General features: G+C 47.8%; 1 protein-coding gene across 1 annotated transcript in view; it reads left to right on the forward strand.

Annotated features, from left to right (window-relative positions):
• The window catches only part of CC2D1B (coiled-coil and C2 domain containing 1B), a 210,946-nt gene that overhangs the window by 81,370 nt on the left and 105,958 nt on the right, over window positions 1-23,618 (forward strand). Inside the window, exons 9-10 of the mRNA XM_083158258.1 lie at window positions 17,193-17,268; window positions 17,562-17,630. Coding sequence (XP_083014384.1) covers window positions 17,193-17,268; window positions 17,562-17,630 — 145 coding nt within the window. The remainder of the gene's footprint in view (window positions 1-17,192; window positions 17,269-17,561; window positions 17,631-23,618) is intronic.

Below are 23,618 nucleotides of genomic sequence, written 5' to 3' on the forward strand. Positions count from 1 at the left end.
AATACTGTGTACACGTGAATCTACAGCTTACAGCCGGGTACACTGACAGATTGCAGTGTAGGCCGTAATACAGTGTACACGTGAATCTACTGTACGTCTTATAGCCGAGTACACTGACAGATTGCCATGTAGGCTGTAATACTGTGTACACGTGAATCTACAGTACATCTTATAGCCGAGTACACTGACAGATTGCCATGTAGGCCGTAATACTATGTAGACATGAATTTACAGTTTACAGCTGGGTACACTGACAGATTGCAGTGTAGCCATGAATACTGTGTACATGTGAATCTACATTACGTCTTATAGCCGAGTACACTGACAGATTGCTGTATAATTTCTTGGTCTAGTGCAGGGGTGGGGAACATTTTTTGTGCCAAGGGCCATTTGTATGGGGAAAAAAATCCTTTGAGGGCCATATGTAAAAATTTCTCTTACAAATTGTCCTGCTGCAGCCGTCCCACGCTCCGGTGGCCTGAGTAGGACTGACTGTCTCCGGCGGCTACTGCTGAGTAGGACTGACGGTCTCCGGCGGCTGCCGCTGAGTAGGACTGACAGTCTCCGGCGGCTGTTGATTAAGAGGAATCTCGCGAGAACTGACGACCTCTCCCGAGAATTCCCCTGTACTTGTCTCCCGGAAAGCCCCGGACCAAGACTGGCTACGGGGGGCGCATACGGCCCCTGGGCCTGAGGTTCCCCACCCCTGGTCTAGTGGATTACTAGATCGGGCGGTCACTTTGCTCACTGACCTTGATACTGATTGGCAAGTCAAAATGGATATAGCTATCGACAAGTACACAAAGGACTTGTTCCGATTCAAAAAGGATAAGGCGCGTAAAGTGCAACACGACTACGACACTAATTCGGTGTATCATTGGTTACATCCTCCACGCCAGAGGGAATCTCGTCCCCAGCCACGACGACCCCGGAAGGGACGTCTTAGGCGCCTTCCATGTGATGGTTCCAGTACCTCTGCGAGTGAGGCAGAGGTCCAACGTGACATCTCGACTGTACCCTAACCCTTTAGGGGTGCGTCCTTCAACTTTGCAACTATCAATCGGCCACCAAAAAACCCCGGAGGATGCGGAGGGGGCACCAATGCTAAAGGGAAAGGGCGAGCATGCGTGAGGCGTTAACAGAACAGCTAGTCTTCAATTTAACGGACACTCCATTGACTGAGGCTGAATTGGCTGTAGTGACTAAAGGAATCTCGTTTATCCTCACGATGGGGCATGACCCCATACAATGGCAAGTGGACTCATACCGTTTTTCTAGATCGCTACTGTTGAAGGAGCATTTTGGGAAGGATATTGACTCTGAGGTTGTGAGTACCATCCCCTGTTCACTACATAAAATAGCCAAAAAAATCCACCTTTGACCCCCCTTCTCATTGTCCCCTTCTATTAACACATTTTCAAGGTTGATGCTGTCAACATCAGAGACCGAGAAATATCTTGGACAATCAAATCTTACTAGAGAGGAAAGGACAGCTTTATTTGACCTGAAAAATAGAAGGGACATTGTTGCCCGGTATGCGGACAAGGGAGGTTTGTAATTAAAACTATTGTGAAATATGTAAGTGAATGCCAACAACAACTGGATGATGCCAATGTCTATGCACGTTTTACTCACGATCCTACATTACAGTATAAATGTGACCTTGATATTTAATTAAACTTTGCATTAACTGAAGGTTTAATTTCGAGTGAACTTCATAAAGCTCTTTCAGTTCAATTCCCTATTATCCCATTGTTTTACACACTACCCAAGATACATAAGGGATTGGTTGACCCCCCTGGTAGACCTATAATCTCTGCCAGGGGTTCTTTGTTTCAACCAATCTCTGTGTATCTTGATAGTCTGCTTAATCCATATGTTCAGCATATCTAAAAGACACCAATGATTTGCTGCTCCGCTTGCAAAAAATCGATTCTGCTAATTTAAACCTTTATACCATGAAGCAGGGATGGCAGCAGTTGAAAGGCTAATCACCAATAACCCATATTTTATGGGTACTTCTGTGTCTTTTTTTTCTGGCCCTACGTAGACTGGTGTTGACTAGGACCAGTCATCTTCAATGACCAGTACTATCTGCAGCTGCTTGGCCGTGCGATGGGTTCGAATATGGCCCCATCGTACACCAACAGCTTCATGTGGGCATTGGAGACTTGTCTCTTTGCCCCGTTAACCATCGATATTCATTTACTCCTGTATGAGAGATTTATCGATCTTATACGTGTGGTTTGGGCCTAGCCATGCACTAGTAGATATACTTGATCTACACAATCAGACTGACCACATGGTTAAATTCACTATTGTGACCAGTGCCGAGACTGTTAACTTCCTTGATGTTCGTTTAACTAATATCGATGGCCGCATTGGAACTAGCCTGTAAATCAAGGAGACTGACCGGAATTCGATACTATTTCACAGTAGTTGCCATCTGCTGCCCCTACGACGTGGGTTACCATACTCACAGATGTTAAGGGTACGTTGGATCCCGGAGAAACTGAGGTAACCCTTGATAAGATGATCACACGTTTTCGAGATCGAGGTTATAGACAGTCTGATCTAGAGATAGCTAAATCGAAGTTACTGGCACTTTCTAGACCAGAATGTCTTATAAGTAATAGACAATCTGATGATACAAGGAAGGTTATTCCTTGGATTAACCATTACAGTACTAGTAGCAGCACCATTAGCAAGCGCATTAAGACATTTTGGCCAATCGCTAATACCGATGGCGAGTTGCCAGCCCTGATGGGCACAAGTCTAATGCCCACATACTCACATGGACCTAATTTATGGGATCAGCTTGTTAAATTAGATGTATCTGAATTGATGAAAAAATCAACACCTACACATTTTTTGTCTAAAACCAAGGGGTGTTACTGCTGTATTGGGTGCACAACGTGTAGCTCTCTGTTGACAGGGGATGACTCTGTGCACTCCAGTGGTAAAAAGTTTTATATAGAATAGAATCAACTTTATTGGCCATGTATACTTGTGCACACTAGGAAGTGCGGCATCAAGCAGGGATGAAGGGGGGGGGGGGGGGTAAAGGCATTACATACATTACATGAAGACATTACATGTGGGGAACACGTGCCCACTGAGCTGCACAGCACCTAGGCAGCCATCACTGGTCGCTGCAACAGCCAGGAAGGTAACATTAAGCAGAGACAGTACAGTTATCACATAGGGAGCACATACCCGCCAAGCTGAACAGCGCCTAGGCAGCCATCAGCGGCGCCACTGGTCGCCGAAACAGCTAGGTAGGTAACAATACAAGCAGAGACAGTACAGTTATCATACATGGAACATATTTGGCTGAGCTGCACAGCTCCTAGGCAGCCATCAGCGGTGCCATCTTGATCATGCTGCTCAAAGGCAGCAGTAATAATAATATTTTTATTTAGCATGGCAACTGAAGCATGAGTTCGACTGGTTGTAGCACTTTTCTTTCAAAGCTGGCACACCCTGCCAGCAACAAGCTGATGGTACAGCATACAGGCTTTGCAAATAGTGGTTACGGCGGTACATGGTACTAATCATTGTAAAGAAACAGTAAACAAAGCAAGTAATACAAAGCTTTCATCAGCTTAGAGGCTGAGAGATGGTAATTGGTGAAAAATAAAATGATTCCATGTGCGGGTGTAAGTCCAAGTCCAGTCCAAACTCCAGTCAAACTCATGCTTCAGTTGCCATGCTTACGATGCAGGCTAAGATGGCAGGCAAAGGCTTTGAGCAGGCTTCTAAATATTTCCAATTTTAAAGAAAAGTTTGGGTCAGCTGGTACAGGGGGAGGGGATGGTGTTTGCACAAATTGCTCAACAGGCTAATTAGTGGAGGGGGGAAGTTGCAGGCTCCAAGTAACAAAACAATTCTCAATGCAGACTGTTCTTTAAATGAAAAGCATCAAACATGTTATCACGTCTACTACAAAATTTGTAATTTACGTGATTTATTGTCCAAGTGGATTTCAATACGTGGTTAAAACTGAAACCACTATACGTGAACGGATAGCATCTGGGCAGCTATAGCCACGGGCAGCAGTGATCAGCCGGTGGCCTGACAGTGGGCATCGGCTGGACATACTGTTGCAAGTCTACGTGTTAAATGAATTGATCATCTCCCTCCCCTGAAACGTGGGGGTAATAGGAGGTTGCTGCTACGGATGGAAACAGATGGATTATGAGACTAGAAACATTGTCCCCTAAGGGGTTAAATGAGAAATTAGGGTTACACTGCTTCCTATAGGTTTTTTGTTGCCTTTAAGGAGTTTAAATCTAGCAGTGAACTGTAATTGATCTTATAATGAGTAAGGTGCATTGACTGGAGGTTTATTGCAATACTGTATTAATATGTTTAATTAAAATGTACTTTTATTTTCTATATATATGTGTGTTGGGTCATTTGTTACCCCTCTACAGTGGATGATGATGTAACATTTGTTTTTATATTGTGCTTGTGGTGCTGCTGATTCTGTGTGGTGCTGCTGATTCTGTGTGGTGCTGCTGATTCTGTGTGGTGCTGCTGATTCTGTGTGGTGCTGCTGATTCTGTGTGGTGCTGCTGATTCTGTGTGGTGCTGCTGATTCTGTGTGGTGCTGCTGATTCTGTGTGGTGCTGCTGATTCTTTGAGGTGCTGCTGATTCTGTGAGGTGCTGCTGATTCTGTGAGGTGCTGCTGATTCTGTGAGGTGCTGCTGATTCTGTGAGGTGCTGCTGATTCTGTGAGGTGCTGCTGATTCTGTGTGGTGCTGCTGATTCTGTGTGGTGCTGCTGATTCTGTGTGGTGCTGCTGATTCTGTGTGGTGCTGCTGATTCTGTGTGGTGCTGCTGATTCTGTGAGGTGCTGCTGATTCTGTGAGGTGCTGCTGATTCTGTGTGGTGCTGCTGATTCTGTGAGGTGCTGCTGATTCTGTGTGGTGCTGCTGATTCTGTGTGGTGCTGCTGATTCTGTGTGGTGCTGCTGATTCTGTGTGGTGCTGCTGATTCTGTGTGGTGCTGCTGATTCTGTGAGGTGCTGCTGATTCTGTGAGGTGCTGCTGATTCTGTGTGGTGCTGCTGATTCTGTGAGGTGCTGCTGATTCTGTGTGGTGCTGCTGATTCTGTGTGGTGCTGCTGATTCTGTGTGGTGCTGCTGATTCTGTGAGGTGCTGCTGATTCTGTGAGGTGCGCTTGCAGGTTGATTCATCCACCTGTGTGTGTTCTCAGGTGAGGTCAGCCCAGGACGGCATGAAGCCACCTGATTGGTGGAGGTGGGGTTTAATGTTGTAGTTCTATGCATCCTGTGTCTTGTGTGCTTTGGTCCCTGATGACGGGAGAGACCTCCCGAAACAACTCAATCAGAATGGTGGTGCTCCAACAGATGAATAAACATCAAAGCATATCGTAGGTGAAATGGGCACTCGCCAAGATCAAGGTTTCACAAGTAAATTTGTTATATCAGATAACACAGACCATCTTTAGGAATTCTACAACCATAGTAATACACATGTATCATGTATCAGATAAGTAACCTGGCATCCATAGACGATAGAAATCCCCTTTGGAGGATGGATGCCAGGTTGCTTATCTGATCCATGATACATTACTATGGTTGTATAATTCCTGATGATGGTCTGTGTGACCGGACGCCTGCCCTTATGCTCTGGCTACGCCCTTTGGGTCCACAGATGGCGGTTGCTGGTCTCACAGGACCTGGCCAATAGGAAATTCCCTGTTACTGTCAATAATCACCTGTTACTGACTCCCCCCACCATGCAGTGGGCGGGGATATCGCTGCCACCACCAGACTCCTATTATGTGGCGCTGGGACCGCGGGTACCTCCTCAGGCTCAATTTCTGTATTTCTGTCCCCTGTATACTACCTGTTGGAGTGTGTGTGCGTCAACACGCTACTGACACACAACCCCCCCCCCCCCACGACTGGTGTCAGTTGGTTCCCCACTGTTCACGGACCAGACCTCTGCTTCAGGAGCTGGCAGAGCAGAAATCAGAGACGCTGGGTGCTATACCCAGTACAGCTGGCAAACGGAATTATTGCAGTAATTCTGTTGGGCAATAGATGAAAGTAGCCGTCTTGGGCAATAGATAGTTTATTTGCTCAAATATAAGCTCTTAAAAGGACCCTTTCCTATCGCTAGGAAATACAGCATACAGATGATGTTACAGCATTGAAGTCAGGCAGAAGTACCAATACCAGGGCTAACAGGCCCTCTTTATATAGGCAGAAAACACACTGACATTGTCAGATCCTCCCCTATACCTTTAGGATTTGCATATCAATCAGACATCTTACTTCCAATGCATAATGAATCAAGATTACATTGTAAAAAGGATGAGTCCAATTTCCTTAGAGTATATAACTTCAAGGAAAGGTGGAGATCATTTGATTATCTCCTGGACATGTTTACATAAAGAAACACAAATGTCTGCAATACCAACACCTCGCACACATCACATACACAAGTTTCCTTATTAACACCTTTTACACAGGGCTTCAGACACAAAGCCTACTCCCTACTGTGTATTGGCCACTCACAGACATTCTGCCAGTAGAAGGCTGTTTAGCATCTAATTTCCTCATCACCAAGATTTGCTAAATTCCTTCCTCCAGAAATGTACAAAGTGCATTGTAAGTGTAGAATGCATTCCTTAATATTCAATACAATATACACAATATATGGTGCAGTCCTAGCTCAGTGCCAAACATATATTTCATTAATACATATACTTTGTGCCTTGTGCCCAGCAGAAGGCTTTAACTCGCATCAGCACTGCAGAAGGGGTCCTGTCCCAGCTCAGTGCCTGGTGCCCAGCAGCAGGCTTCATCTTACAGCAGCACTGCAGGAGGGGTCCTGTCCCAGCTCAGTGCTGCTCATACAGTTTTTAAAACATGTCAAGTGCCCTTGTCCAGAATGACGGCGCAGCAAGGAGGGTTAACCCCTTCAGTTCTGTGGCTGCCATTAACCCCATGTGCCAGGCTATTTGCCTTACAGAAGTGGAGAGCCGGTCCCAGCACCCTTTCCAAAATGCATAGGATTTGATTATCTCAATCCGTACAAGGCTACCACTCTACATGTTTCTTGATTGTCTGATCCTATTATGACCTCATCAGTACACTGTTTTTCAATCCTTGTTCAGTGTCAGTCTAATCAGTTGGGTCAAGTCCCATGTTTTGAATAAAGACTACCGGTAACTATAACTGATTTTTTAAGGATCACTTGTGGCCTCTGTTGCTATAGCCATGGAGTTCAATCCAGTCATCCTGCCTTTGACTGAAATCCTGTCATTCACTGACAATGAAGCTGAAAATTTAATTTACTCTTAAAACCACAGCAGTGTGGTGTCAGCAGAAGAACATTTTCACAGTTTGCTTAAACTATAAAAGAGATTGTTTTTCAGTTACATGCCATCACTTCATCCGATTATTTCAGAGATTGTAAAATCCCACAGGGCTTTCAGATCCGCAACACCCCCACCATTGGCCGCAATAATGTGGAATTTTCTGCAGGTGGGTGGCTGTCCTCAACAAGTGTGTCTTTGACCTTATTTTATTGGTTATAGAGGAAGCCACCCGCCTACACAAAGATCTGAATCAATGATTTAGAATTAGTTGCCTTACCTAGCCTAGTGCTAGATGGCAAATCTGGTTGGTTGGATAAACTTAACCTTAATGTTGAAAAATACAAACTCAATTTAATCGCCTATAAGAAACAAAAATTGGGTGTTGTAGAAAAAGACTATGCCAAGAGCACTGTATACCCCTGGGCTACGGGCCGGTATCCAGCTAGAAGACAGCTGTTCAACAAGCCCAAAAATCTTCATCAAGCTTTTACTGAAACCTGAGGTTACATCAGGGAAAAGCTTGGCTTTAAGCAATCAAAATGGCCTGTCAACTAGTAATAGTGTGAAGGCCCCTTTAGGGGTATGTACCTGCGCTATCATCGCAGGAAGAAATCCACATGCCGCGGTGGCCAGTGGTGGAGGCTCCAAAAGAGGACGGAAGATCAAGCCCCGAGCCTAGTAATCAATATCTCTTCCTACACCCTGACACCAGCTATAAACTCTTTGCGGAACAAAGGGCTATCATATGTTCCAGTTCTGAAGTTTGACTGTTTTAATTGGAAGGTTGACATGGAAACCTCAAAGGAGCATCAAGCACAGAGTTTTTTCAAAATACAACTTCCATGGATCTCGTGAACTCACATCCGTCTAAACCCATTTCCACTTTTGACCCACAGACGCACAATCCCTCAATGAAAATCTATGGCAGGATGCTAGACAACACAGCAGGATGCTAGACAAGTAAGTGCCACCATGTCCTCAGTGGCTAAAATGAAAAAGACCCCTTTCAACATATCTCATGATGAACACATGACACTTAAAACGCTCAGCCAATAGGATAAGCTAATCATCCGTCCAGCGGTCAGAGGAGGGGCCATTGTACTCCAGGATCGACATCCATATGTCGCAGAAATTTATCGACAACTGAATGATGAGAGAGTGTATCAAAAGATTCCCCAGGATCCCACACATATTTAAAAAAAGATTTGGACAATCTACTCTCCACTGCTCTCCTTAATGGAGTAATTGAAAAAAAAACACTTAAGAAGCCCTTACCATCCAGCATCCTGTAGTTCCAATACTGTGCACAAGAACCTGGAGTGCCCACTGGAATGTCCTACAATAGCTGCCCGGGATTCACTCTATGGCATGGTGGCCAAATACCTGGACCATTTTTTCCCAGCCAGTTGTTCCAAATCAACCCACCTTCTCAAAAGATACCACTGATCTGTTGAACAAACTCAATCAATTGGGCCCTTTGCCAGAATTGTGTACATTGGTTTGTATCGATGTAGTATTGTTCTATACAAACATTCCACACAACAAGGGTCTATTGGCGACTAAACAACTGCACATATTACCAAGGACCGAGCATTTCCTTCTTTATCGAGTTGCTAGAAAGAACTTTGAAAATTATTATTTTTCTTTAACAATGAATCCTTTATACAACTCCTCGGTTTCCGCTATCGGTTGAATGTGGCCCCTAGCTTTGCGAACGCTTATATGTTTTATGTAGAGGCTACCCTCTTCCTGACAGACCCTTCCTTCGCTGACCGCCTACTCCTATTTACTAGGTATATAGACGACATCTGGGCAGGGTCTCGAGTTTCAGGAACACATGGCTGACCTCAATCAAATGGATGAGACCATTCGATTCACCTATGAGAGCAATTATGTGACTGTGAACTATCTGGATGTCAAAATTACCAGAGTCCACAATCATTTTGAAAGTAATATCTTCTTCAAGAAGACGGATCGCGATACTCTCCTCCATGCCAATAGTGCACTTCCTTTGGCGTTGAAAAAAGGCTTGCCTTTCTCTCAATTTCTCCGCAGAAGTAATAATGATCAAGCTAAGCTCCAAATAGATGCCATGGCTGAAAAAGTTCTGGCTAGAGGCTACAAGAGTGATGACTTGCTTAAGGCAAAACCTAAAGCTCTACGGAGGATATGAGAATCGTGTCTCAGCCTGACAATTAAAATTCAACAAAATCTTTACCGTTAATTACCACATTTACACCTGCAAGCAAGATAATTGCTGCCACTGCCAAAAAATATTGTCCAGTTCTTCGCACAAAAATCTACCAGGGCTGCATAACGCCAAAATCATCAACTGCTACAAACGAGGCCGTAAACTTAAAGACTTGCTTGTCCATAATGATGTAACCTTACCACCAGAGATACCATTAGGCACTTTCCTTAGCAGAAAACCTGGCATGTATAAGTGTACAGGATGTGGAAACTGGAAGCTATTTTCTTCATCCGCTTCGGGACAAAAATTGCGGATTAATCAAATCTTAACTTGCTCCAGCCAATTTGTCATATGCTTTGTCTGTTGTCCTTGCGGCTTTATGTATGTCGGCAAGAGATTTGGAGAAAAAGAGGACTCTTGTGTTGGGGCTCTTGTAGTTTAATTTGTAGATTGACATTTTTTTTAAATTTAGCTTTTATTTAATTCAAGTTAAAATATATGGCAAGGGTTGACAAACAAACATAGATAATTATATTTTTAATTTTATGAAATTATGTGTTACAAAAATTCTTGCTGATGTTTAAGGGCTGATGTACCAAATTGTACTTTGTAGGTTTGCATATGATAAATCACATTGATTTATCATATGCGGTCCCCAGGGAGCTGCAGGCACAGGGAGCCGTGCGGGGGGGGGGGGTCATCAGCGGGCGGGGGATGCCGGCTAATAGAGAGCCGAGCAGGGGGAGGCTGCATAGGGAGCCGGGCAGGAGGAGGGTGACAGCGGGAGCAGCGCGCTGGGCAGGGAGGATGACGCTGGCTGCCGGGCAGCGGCGGGAGCCGGGAGAAATACCGATAACTTAAAAAAAAAAAAAAGCCCATACAGAATGACTAGCAAGCCATTGAGAGAGGTCTCAGCCAATCAATGGCTTGCTAGTCATCTGTATGGGCTTTTTTTTTTTTTTTTTAAAGTTATCGGTATTCCTCCCGGCTCCCGCCGCTGCCCGGCAGCCAGCGTCATCCTCCCTGCCCAGCGCGCTGCTCCCGCTGTCACCCTCCTCCTGCCCGGCTCCCTTTGCAGCCTCCCCTGCTCGGCTCTCTATAGCCGGCATCCCCCGCCCGCTGTCATCCCCCGCACGGCTTCGGGGCTGGGCTGCACATAATATTTAGCAAATCTTATGTGCAGCCCGTCCGACCTCCCGACCCCGATCCGATGCGCACGGGACCGCGCATCGGATCGGACGGGGTGTCTGCAAGTGCGATTTGGGCCGATTTCACGGCCCGATTCATCCAAATTGGGTGAAATCGTGCCCAAATCGCATAGTGTATGGGGGCCTTTACACAAGAAAGCTAACATTGATTAGCTAATACTTAAACATTAATTCTAAATCAAATCAAAATGGAAACCTTTCAAGGACAGTGATCAGCTATTAAACCTCCTTCATAGTTACCTCCAGCCCTGTGCTTGCCTGTTCTTCCTAAACTGCCTTCCTCTTCCTTCTCCATCTCTGATATTTAAACCTTAATCACATTAATTAAATATTCATAAGCATTGAGTCTTATTGGCAAGCTCTGCTTTCAATCATGATGTCATAATTAACCCAATACCCAACTTCCTTGTTACTAGGCAAAGATTCAGTGGCCTTGGAGTCTACGCATGTGTGGCCCTGTTACCATATTATTGATAAGATTGTGGAGACTAGGTGTCTGTCCTTGCTCCATTATACTGTCAACATCACATTCTTAAGCTTCTAAAACCAAAAATGATTCTCTATAACAAATCACTTTTACAGCGTTATTCTGAATCAGCCATTTTATAATATTTTTATGCTTCATAGTTGCCAAAATGGTTGCTGCTTAGCGCAAAGGGTAGGCCTCATACGCCGTGGCTAGTACCTTGTGCAACAGGAAGCGGGACCATTTGTCTGCATCAAAAAGATAGACAACCATTAGGTAGACACCATTAGTTAGACATGCCATTCGGTCGACAGTCAAAAGGTCGACATGGGGGTTTTCACTGTTTTTTTACCCAAATGCCGACACATTCGACATGGACACAGTTTGAAGTTAACCGCAGCCCGTCGCTTCGCTCGCAATGCTTAAGGCGCGGTGATCCGTGCCCTAGTGGATGGTAGGGCATGAAATACCAAAAGTTTACAAAGGAGAGCAGTGCCTTTAAACTACAATGATTGACACAATTGATGGTGAAATTTTTTTTTATAAGACATAAAATTGATAAAATACAATCTATATAGTTGGATAACCATATGAGTAGTGGGGACCTCTGACCCCGCGAGGGCATCAGGGCCTCCTCTTATAAGCAACGCAATCTTGAGTGACGTGCATCATTGACTCACAACATCTAAAGGAAGCTAATTAACAATAGGCTTTCATTAAGGCCAGAGGGAGCCCACTGTATTCAACCGGAGGATCCATCTGGCCTCTAATTCCAAGAGCCTCTTGTGGCGATCTCCACCTCTCTTAGGAGGGGGCACCTGATCAAATGGTTTGTATCGAAGAGTTGCCAATGAGCGGTGCGCATCCCTACAATGCCTGGCAACAGGCTGATCACAATCCTTTCCCTCTCATCAGCCAGTACGGACAATACAATGAATAACAATTAGTAGATTGATTAGCTCGCTCCTGAACATTATTTTACATGAATATGAATGGAGGGAATATTACCAGGGGTAGATACTTTATCAAAGGTGTCCACCTTTGATAAAGCTACAGCCAGTAGTGAAACGCGTCAGGTGTTTCTCCACTCCTGGACAGAACGCTTCAATTGGGAATACCCTACCTGGTCACTGTTTGTTACCACTTCCAGCAAGGAGACCTCTCCAAATTCATTGGAGTCTCCCACCAATCATCACCATTGGACCCTTTTGGATCCCACCAATTTTTGGGACATTTCCACTGTGACATTTACCTCCATCCATTGTCCCACCACCCCCAGTGGTCTGAGGGGGACACCATGAACCCTCAGAGGTCTATTGGGACTTCAGGAGCAACAACTTCCACCATCTGCCCCATTGCCATTCCTCCAGCGGCCTGTGAGAGACGCCATAACACCAGAGGGGATATCGGGCTGTCGGGGATAAAAGTTGGACTCCTCACAGATTCCTCCAGCGGCATAACATCAAGGACCGTGTCAATAGAGAGGACCTGAGTTCCCCTCATCCCTTCCCCATTTCCATGGACGGTGACCCAAGTATCTACCCCTGGTAATATTCCCTCCATTCATATTCATGTAAAATAATGTTCAGGAGCGAGCTAATCAATCTACTAATTGTTATTTATTGTATTGTATTTTATGTCTTATAAAAAAAAATGTCACCATCAATTGTGTCAATCATTGTAGTTTAAAGGCGCTGCTCTCCTTTGTAAACTTTTGCCTTTCTCTAGTAGAATATTAGGGATTGACTACCCCTAAAAAGAGCAGCTGCCTTTGTGTGAAAATCAGTTCTCATTCTCAAGCGCCCTGTCTTTGTCTCTAACGAGACTAGAATTTCTTGTTTTAGGGCATGAAATACCGCCTGTCGGCACATGCCAGCTCAGAAAACAGTGAAAAACCCCATGTTGACCTTTTGACTGTCGACCGGTTGGCAGGGTCGACCGTTTGGCATGTCTAACTAATGGTGTCTACCTAATTGTTGTCTATAATTTTGCTGTAGACAAATAGTCCAGATACAGTGCAACAATCTAACGCCACCTGCAGCAATAAATAACAGTATTTGAGAAAACAGAGTGTAACAAAAGCATCAAATTATTGATGCATTATTTCTGCCTTAAAACTGGTCACCAGCTATTCTGCTGTCTCTAAGGGCCTTATTCTAGTTCACTCTTAGAGGCAAATTCCTTCTAAAATGGACAAAACCATGTGCACTGCAGGTGGGGCAGATGTAATGTGCAGAGAGAGTTAGATTTGGGCGGGGTTTTACTTCAAAGTGAGATCTATATTGCAGTGTAGAAATAAAGCAGTCAGTATTTTCCCTGCACAGAAACAAAATAACTCTCACAAATCTAATTCTCTCTGCACATGTTACATCTGCCCCACCTGCAGTGCACATGGTTTTGTCCATCTGAGAAGGTATTTGCCTCTAAGAGTGGACTTAAGTTGAGATATATCTGGTGTAATTAAGGTCAGATATAGATAGTAGAGCCACACGTCTGCTGTCCGTTTTTCCAGGACCTGTTTCTATATAGCATTGCAGGACAACCACAGAGTCCGTACTGGCTGATGAGATCAGCCTGTTGCCAGGCATTGTAGGGATGCGCACCGCTCATTGGCAACTCTTCGATACAAACCATTTGATCAGGTGCCCCCTCCTAAGAGAGGTGGAGATCGCCACAAGAGGCTCTTGGAATTAGAGGCCAGATGGATCCTCCGGTTGAATACAGTGGGCTCCCTCTGGCCTCAATGTTAATTAGCTTCCTTTAGATGTTGTGAGTCAATGATGCACGTCACTCAAGATTGCATTGCTTATAAGAGGAGGCCCTGATGCCCTCGCGGGGTCAGAGGTCCCCACTACTCATATGGTTATCCAACTATATAGATGTTCATATGGCAGAAACTGTCTGATATGTATTGCTACTAGGTTACAGTGAGTCTGCCTGAAGCTTCTGCTTGTTAGTGTGTGTTTTAATTTTTGGCAATATGACTACATTTAGTATGTTCAACTTTAGGCTCTGTGAGTGTATGTAGTGGAACCCAAGATTGGGTAATTTGCCCATCTACTAGCTTTACATTAAGCAGTGGTTTATTCATTTTTGCTGAGAGCTATTTCCTGCAGCTTTGCTATGTTTATGTGATGCCCCTTTCCCACTGCAGGCTTTACACGGTAAAATGCCGTTTTTTTAGCCTTTTTAAACGGCTAGAGCTGCAGTGGGAAAGCTCCAGGTTGCTTTACCCGGGTAACAAATACCGGTATTTGTTAACCGGGTAAAAAGCAGTGTTTTACCCGTGTAAGAGCCGTTTTTTTGGCAATGGGAAAGAGTTTTAAACGGTATTTAGAAATAATAATAAAGGTTAAGAACATGATTGGTGCATGTGATGTTTTTAATGACAGGCAAGGTTTACTAGAGAGTTTAAACGTGTTGCTTTGTGGTTTACACGGGTAAGTGTGAATGGGACATTTACTGCTTTTAAATGGTAATTTACTGTTTAAAAGCTGCAGTGGGAAAGGGTCTTTGTGGCTCTTACCCGGGTAAAGACCCGTTTAAAAAAAACGGGTCTTTACCCGGGTAGGCAGTGGGAAAGCAGCATTAGGTAGATTTCGTTACTATACAGTTTTTGCTCTATGCCAGTGGTTCCCAACCCTGGTCCTCAAGTACCCCCAACAGTGCACGTTTTCCAGGTCTCCACACAGAATCACAAGTGACATAATTATCTCCACCTGTGGATCTTTTAAAATGTGTCTGAATAATGAGTGCACCTGTCGGGTGACCTGGAAAACATGCACTGTTGGGGGTATTTGAGGAACAGGGTTGGGAACCACTGCTCTATGCTAATGTTAAATGTACCTTAAATAAGCTAATATCTAGAGCTGTGCCTTTACCTTGGCTTAAGCAACTTGCCATTTATGTATTATATGTTTTTATATATTTTTTATTTGTTTATAGAGCTTATGTTATTGTCTCTATAGATATGGAGTCTTTGCCCTACTGTTGTCCGGTGCCCGTGATTCCTCCTTTCCCGTTACTTCTCGATTTGTAACACACTGCCATTAGTTTACTCGCAGGTTGCTTAGCAACCGCTATAGTTTGAGCTCAGCCACATAATATCTACACAGTGGCTGATGGCGTGACAGGTTGCGTAGCAACCAGCGATACAGTGAGCGCCCTCACGCTGTGTGTGATGTCCGGCATAATCAGGCGTGAAACACCATTTGCTTATCGGATAAGCATGATTATCTTATAGTATCACTATATAATAACCGGAGGGAATATGTGTGTTTTGATAGATTCTTAGTAAATTAGATTCTTAGTAAATTTATATTAGATGTGAAAACTACAATATGAGCAACGTTGATCTTGCTCTCTTGCACTTTTATTTTAGTTTATTTGTATATGTTTGACACTTTGACATGCACTTTGGATAGATAGTGTAATATGAAAATGATGCCTAGGCAGACTCGAAGAACAAAGAGTCGTGATACCATTTGTATGACCAAGTTAATATCTGCTCTACTGGATAGAAAACCCAGAATGCCATAGGCTATGAAGACAGAGGATACAAGGTTAGGGTACCATTTAGATAGCCGGGAGTACTACATCAATACCGGTTCCAGAGTTCAACCTCCACAGTATGAAGGCTATACAAGCTCAGGTGCAGGTGGAAAACACCTTGTTGGTCAAGCACTACTCCCTCCACATACAAAGCCTCTTAATGCTAGATAAATGAACACCCCCAGGTTGGTGTGCTCGCCACATAGAAATTGATATATAAGCGATAGAAAGGCCCTTCACGTTTTAGGGGCCAGTTGAGCAGAACGAAGCATAGGTTTTCTTTTCTTTTTTTTTTTAAGGTTGATATGTACCACTGTCTGTATGTCTGGATGTTTTATGTAGGTTTATGTATGTTTATGTATTATTATGTATATGAAAATAAAGATTTAAAGCAAAAAAAAAAAAAGCATGATTATCTTATACAAAGACCCCTGAGGGTACTTGTGTATTATCAGGGCGCCCGATTTTTTCATTGCATGCCACTACTTAAGTACTTAAGGCATGCAATGCAATGTGATTTATCATTGTAAAGACCCGATTTTTAATTGTATAGTCAGCCATGGGTGATTTCATACCCCCACTATCCAACTACGCATGGAGTTGATTTTATATAGTGTTGCGAGTGCAGCGAGCCACCGAGCCCGAAGCGTGGCGAGCGGACGCGTATTACTTTACATGTATTCTGCGTCCCCTCGCGGGGCTCACTGGGCTCGCCACGCTTCGGGCTCGGTGGCTCGCTGCGCTCGCCACACTATATAAAATCAACTCCATACGTAGTTGGATAGTGGGGGTATGAAATCACCCATGGTTGACTATACAATTAAAAATCGGGTCTTTACAATGAAAAATCACATTGCATTGCATGCCTTAAGTAGTGCGGTGCGATGCAGTACAATGAAAAATCGGGCGCCCAGATATTACACAAGTACCCCCCTGAGTGCCGCCTCTCTACAAAACTCCTTAACTGGCTACTAGGAAGGTACCGGGGCAATTCTCATCCAAGAGGGACTGAGTGCCGGACAACATTTGTAATGTGTGTGTGTGTGTGTTTCACCGTAGGTGGAACATAAGATGGCAAAAACAAACACCTCCACATCCTCCTGCTCACCATAGTGTATACAGCTATCTATTCTGCACAGGTGCGTCTTATAACTTGTATCTGACCCACTGAGCAGCCAGGGTGTATGTTCTCTGTTTGGCTTTATATACTATGATGAGAGATGATTTCTGGCTTCCTTTGTCTGTCATTGGATTCTGGAGAATATATAGAGAGCAATATGTAGACTTTGCTGAGCAGGCCATAGCCCCCCACATCTGGCTATACACCCTCCAGCACTGCACTCATTGGCCCTGCAGACATCACAGGAAATGCCCACTGTTCCGTTACCTTATGGACATAAATGTTTTAATTTGTTTCAGAAATTCAGCTTGGTTCTAGAAGCTCTGGAGAACGGCCAGCCTGTGGATCTTAGTCACATCCCTCCGGATCCTAAAGGTATTTACAGCTAAAGCCACACTATACACTAGTGCAGTGGTTCCCAACCCTGGTCCTCACGTACCCCCCAACAGTGCACGTTTTCCAGGTCTCCACACAGAATCACAAGTGCTATAATTAGCTCCACCTGTGGATCTTTTCAAATGTGCCTGAATAATGAGTGCACCTGCTGGGTGACCTGGAAAACATGCACTGTTGGGGGTACTTGAGGACCAGGGTTGGGAACCACTGCACTAGGGCAGTCTACAGTGCATGGTTTCATTTAGGGGACATCATGTTCTTTAAACTTCTAGATCAAGAAGCGAAGACTATGGAACCCTTAGCAGCAGAGCCCCAGCAGCCTGGCCCTGCGAGCAGCCAAGGTGAGACAAAACAGGGTTTCTTACTTATAGGACGTGCAGGGTGACCGGATTACATTAATAGACCAATATAAAGGTGTTAAGAGCTGAGATACAGAACACTCTGGTGCTGGAGTGGCCAATATGTGGCTCTCCAGTCATGGACAATCACATAATGCCCTGCCACAGTCTTACAGGTATGCTATTAGGACATGCTGTAATTGTGGCATGTTGGGATGTGTGGTCTCACAATAGTTGGAGAACAAAGGATGGGCCAGGCCCTTTTTAGATGGTACAATTGTGAGGAGACCCAGAATGGCCGATGCTCAATTCATTGGTCCATCAAAGGTGAATGCAAAGAGGAGGCTCTGCGCCTCACTGTGAGGGGACGCTGTGGACTATTTATTGGCCCTCGTGCTCAGACCGTGACTGTAAGGTGTGACGAGGGCAGCGAGACGTGTGAGGGGACGCTGTGCACTATTTATGGGCCCTCGTGCTCAGGCCGTGATCGTAAGGTGTGACGAGGGCAGCGAGACGTGTGAGGGGATGCTGTGGACTATTTATGGGCCCATGTGCTCAGACCGGGACCGTAAGGTGTGACGAGGGCAGCGAGATGTGTGAGGGGACGCTGTGCACTATTTATGGGCCCATGTGCTCAGACCGGGACCGTAAGGTGTGACGAGGGCAGCGAGAGGTGTGAGGGGACGCTGTTCACTATTTATGGGCCCATGAGCTCAGACCGTGACCGTAAGGTGTGACGAGGGCAGCGAGACGTGTGAGGGGACGCTGTGCACTATTTATGGGCCCATGTGCTCAGACCGGGACCATACGGTGTGACGTGGGCAGCGAGAGGTGTGAGGGGACGCTGTGCACTATTTATGGGCCCATGAGCTCAGACCGTGACCGTAAGGTGTGACGAGGGCAGCAAGACATGTGAGGGGACGCTGTGCACTATTTATGGGCCCTCGTGCTCAGGCCGTGACCGTAAGGTGTGACGAGGGCAGCGAGAGGTGTGAGGGGACGCTGTGCACTATTTATGGGCCCATGAGCTCAGACCGTGACCGTAAGGTGTGACGAGGGCAGCGAGACGTGTGAGGGGACGCTGTGCACTATTTATGGGCCCTCGTGCTCAGGCCGTGACCGTAAGGTGTGATGAGGGCAGCGAGACGTGTGAGGGGACGCTGTGCACTATTTATGGGCCCATGTGCTCAGACCGGGACCGTAAGGTGTGACGAGGGCAGCGAGAGGTGTGAGGGGACGCTGTGCACTATTTATGGGCCCTCGTGCTCAGGCCATGACCGTAAGGTGTGATGAGGGCAGCGAGATGTGTGAGGGGACGCTGTGCACTATTTATGGGCCCATGTGCTCAGACTGTGACCCTAAGTTGTGATGAGGGCAGCTAGACGTGTGAGGGGACGCTGTGCACTATTTATGGGCCGATGTGTTTAGACCGTGACCGTAAGGTGTGACGAGGGCAGCGAGACGTGTGAGGGGATGCTGTGCACTATTTATGGGCCCATGTGCTTAGACCGTGACCGTAAGGTGTGACGAGGGCAGCGAGACGTGTGAGGGGACGCTGTGCACTATTTATGGGCCCTCGTGCTCAGGCCGTGACCGTAAGGTGTGACGAGGGCAGCGAGAGGTGTGAGGGGACGCTGTGCACTATTTATGGGCCCATGAGCTCAGACCGTGACCGTAAGGTGTGACGAGGGCAGCGAGACGTGTGAGGGGACGCTGTGCACTATTTATGGGCCCTCGTGCTCAGGCCGTGACCGTAAGGTGTGATGAGGGCAGCGAGACGTGTGAGGGGACGCTGTGCACTATTTATGGGCCCATGTGCTCAGACCGGGACCGTAAGGTGTGACGAGGGCAGCGAGAGGTGTGAGGGGACGCTGTGCACTATTTATGGGCCCTCGTGCTCAGGCCATGACCGTTAGGTGTGATGAGGGCAGCGAGATGTGTGAGGGGACGCTGTGCACTATTTATGGGCCCATGTGCTCAGACTGTGACCCTAAGTTGTGATGAGGGCAGCTAGACGTGTGAGGGGACGCTGTGCACTATTTATGGGCCGATGTGTTTAGACCGTGACCGTAAGGTGTGACGAGGGCAGCGAGACGTGTGAGGGGATGCTGTGCACTATTTATGGGCCCATGTGCTCAGACCGTGACCGTAAGGTGTGACGAGGGCAGCGAGACGTGTGAGGGGATGCTGTGCACTATTTATGGGCCCGTGAGCTCAGACCGTGACCGTAAGTTGTGACGAGGGCAGCGAGACGTGTGAGGGGACGCTGTGCACTATTTATGGGCCCTCGTGCTCAGACTGTGACCGTAAGTTGTGACGAGGGCAGCGAGACGTGTGAGAGGCGCTGTGCACTATTTTTGGGCCCTCATGGTCAGGCTGTGACCGTAAGGTGTGACGAGGGCAGCGAAACGTGTGAGGGGATGCTGTGCACTATTTATGGGCCCATGAGCTCAGACCGTGACCGTAAGTTGTGACGAGGGCAGCGAGACGTGTGAGGGGACGCTGTGCACTATTTATGGGCCCTCGTGCTCAGACTGTGACCGTAAGTTGTGACGAGGGCAGCGAGACGTGAGAGAGGCGCTGTGCACTATTTATGGGCCCTCATGGTCAGGCTGTGACCGTAAGTTGTGACGAGGGCAGCGAGACGTGTGAGAGGCGCTGTGCACTATTTATGGGCCCTCATGGTCAGGCTGTGACAGTAAGTTGTGACGAGGGCAGCGAGACCTGTGAGAGGACGCTGTGCACTATTTATGGGCCCATGTGCTCAGACTGTGACCGTAAGGTGTGACGAGGGCAGCGAGACGTGTGAGGGGAATCTGTGCACTATTTATGGGCCCTCGTGCTCAGGCCGTGACCGTAAGGTGTGACGAGGGCAGCGAGATGTGTGAGGGGATGCTGTGCACTATTTATGGGCCCATGTGCTCAGGCCGTGACCGTAAGGTGTGATGAGGGCAGCGAGATGTGTGAGGGGACGCTGTGCACTATTTATGGGCCCATGTGCTCAGACCGTGACCGTAAGGTGTGATGAGGGCAGCGAGATGTGTGAGGGGACGCTGTGCACTATTTATGGGCCCATGTGCTCAGACTGTGACCGTAAGTTGTGACGAGGGCAGCTAGACGTGTGAGGGGACGCTGTGCACTATTTATGGGCCCATGTGCTCAGACCGTGACCGTAAGGTGTGACGAGGGCAGCGAGATGTGTGAGGGGACGCTGTGCACTATTTATGGGCCCATGTGCTCAGACCGTGACCGTAAGGTGTGACGAGGGCAGCGAGACGTGTGAGGTGATGCTGTGCACTATTTATGGGCCCATGTGCTCAGACTGTGACCGTAAGTTGTGACGAGGGCAGCTAGATGTGTGAGGGGACGCTGTGCACTATTTATGGGCCCATGAGCTCAGACCGTGACCGTAAGTTGTGACGAGGGCAGCGAGACGTGTGAGGGGACGCTGTGCACTATTTATGGGCCCTCGTGCTCAGGCTGTGACCGTAAGTTGTGACGAGGGCAGCGAGACGTGTGAGGGGATGCTGTGCACTATTTATGGGCCCTCGTGCTCAGACCGTGACCGTAAGGTGTGACTAGGGCAGCGAGGCCTGTGAGAGGACGCTGTGCACTATTTATGGGCCCATGTGCTCAGACTGTGACCGTAAGGTGTGACGAGGGCAGCGAGACGTTTGAGGGGACGCTGTGCACTATTTTTGGGCCCATGAGCTCAGACCGTGACCGTAAGGTGTGACGAGGGCAGCGAGACGTGTGAGGGGGCGCTGTGCACTATTTATGGGCCCTCGTGCTCAGACCGTGACCGTAAGGTGTGACGAGGGCAGCAAGACGTGTGAGGTGACGCTGTGCACTATTTATGGGCCCATGTGCTCAGACCGTGACCGTAAGATGTGACGAGGGCAGCGAGACGTGTGAGGGGACGCTGTGCACTATTTATGGGCCCTCGTGCTCAGACCGTGACCGTAAGGTGTGACGAGGGCAGCGAGACGTGTGAGGGGAATCTGTGCACTATTTATGGGCCCTCGTGCTCAGGCCGTGACCGTAAGGTGTGACGAGGGCAGCGAGACGTGTGAGAGGACGCTGTGCACTATTTATGGGCCCTCGTGCTCAGACCGTGACCGTAAGGTGTGACGAGGGCAGCGAGACGTGTGAGGGGACGCTGTGCACTATTTATGGGCCCTCGTGCTCAGGCCGTGACCGTAAGGTGTGACGAGGGCAGCTAGACGTGTGAGGGGACGCTGTGCACTATTTATGGGCCCATGAGCTCAGACCGTGACCGTAAGTTGTGACGAGGGCAGCGAGACGTGTGAGGGGACGCTGTGCACTATTTATGGGCCCATGAGCTCAGACCGTGACCGTAAGGTGTGACGAGGGCAGCGAGACATGTGAGGGGACGCTGTGCACTATTTATGGGCCCTCGTGCTCAGGCCGTGACGGTAAGGTGTGACGAGGGCAGCTAGACGTGTGAGGGGACGCTGTGCACTATTTATGGGCCCATGAGCTCAGACCGTGACCGTAAGTTGTGACGAGGGCAGCGAGACGTGTGAGGGGACGCTGTGCACTATTTATGGGCCCTCGTGCTCAGGCTGTGACCGTAAGTTGTGACGAGGGCAGCGAGACGTGTGAGGGGATGCTGTGCACTATTTATGGGCCCTCGTGCTCAGACTGTGACCGTAAGGTGTGACTAGGGCAGCGAGACCTGTGAGAGGACGCTGTGCACTATTTATGGGCCCATGTGCTCAGACTGTGACCGTAAGGTGTGACGAGGGCAGCGAGACGTTTGAGGGGACGCTGTGCACTATTTATGGGCCCATGAGCTCAGACCGTGACCGTAAGGTGTGACGAGGGCAGCGAGACGTGTGAGGGGACGCTGTGCACTATTTATGGGCCCTCGTGCTCAGGCCGTGACCGTAAGATGTGACGAGGGCAGCGAGACGTGTGAGGGGACGCTGTGCACTATTTATGGGCCCATGTGCTCAGGCCGTGACCGTAAGGTGTGACGAGGGCAGCAAGATGTGTGAGGTGACGCTGTGCACGATTTATGGGCCCATGTGCTCAGACCGTGACCGTAAGATGTGACGAGGGCAGCGAGACGTGTGAGGGGACGCTGTGCACTATTTATGGGCCCTCGTGCTCAGACCGTGACCGTAAGGTGTGACGAGGGCAGCGAGACGTGTGAGGGGAATCTGTGCACTATTTATGGGCCCTCGTGCTCAGGCCGTGACCGTAAGGTGTGACGAGGGCAGCGAGACGTGTGAGAGGACGCTTTGCACTATTTATGGGCCCTCGTGCTCAGACCGTGACCGTAAGGTGTGACGAGGGCAGCGAGACGTGTGAGGGGACGCTGTGCACTATTTATGGGCCCTCGTGCTCAGGCCGTGACCGTAAGGTGTGACGAGGGCAGCGAGACGTGTGAGGGGACGCTGTGCACTATTTATGGGCCCTCGTGCTCAGGCCGTGACGGTAAGGTGTGACGAGGGCAGCTAGACGTGTGAGGGGACGCTGTGCACTATTTATGGGCCCATGTGCTCAGGCCGTGACCGTAAGGTGTGACGAGGGCAGCGAGACGTGTGAGGGGACGCTGTGCACTATTTATGGGCCCTCGTGCTCAGACCGTGACCGTAAGGTGTGACGAGGGCAGCGAGACGTGTGAGGGGACGCTGTGCACTATTTATGGGCCCATGTGCTCAGACCGGGACCGTAAGGTGTGATGAGGGCAGCGAGATGTGTGAGGGGACGCTGTGCACTATTTATGGGCCCATGTGCTCAGACCGTGACCGTAAGATGTGACGAGGGCAGCGAGACGTGTGAGGGGACGCTGTGCACTATTTATGGGCCCTCGTGCTCAGACCGTGACCGTAAGGTGTGACAAGGGCAGCGAGACGTGTGAGGGGACGCTGTGCACTATTTATGGGCCCATGTGCTCAGGCCGTGACAGTAAGGTGTGACGAGGGCAGCGAGACGTGTGAGGGGACGCTGTGCACTATTTAT

Source organism: Crinia signifera, chromosome 8, assembly GCF_055691185.1.
Source record: "Crinia signifera chromosome 8, ASM5569118v1, whole genome shotgun sequence".
NCBI classification, from domain to species: domain Eukaryota; kingdom Metazoa; phylum Chordata; class Amphibia; order Anura; family Myobatrachidae; genus Crinia; species Crinia signifera.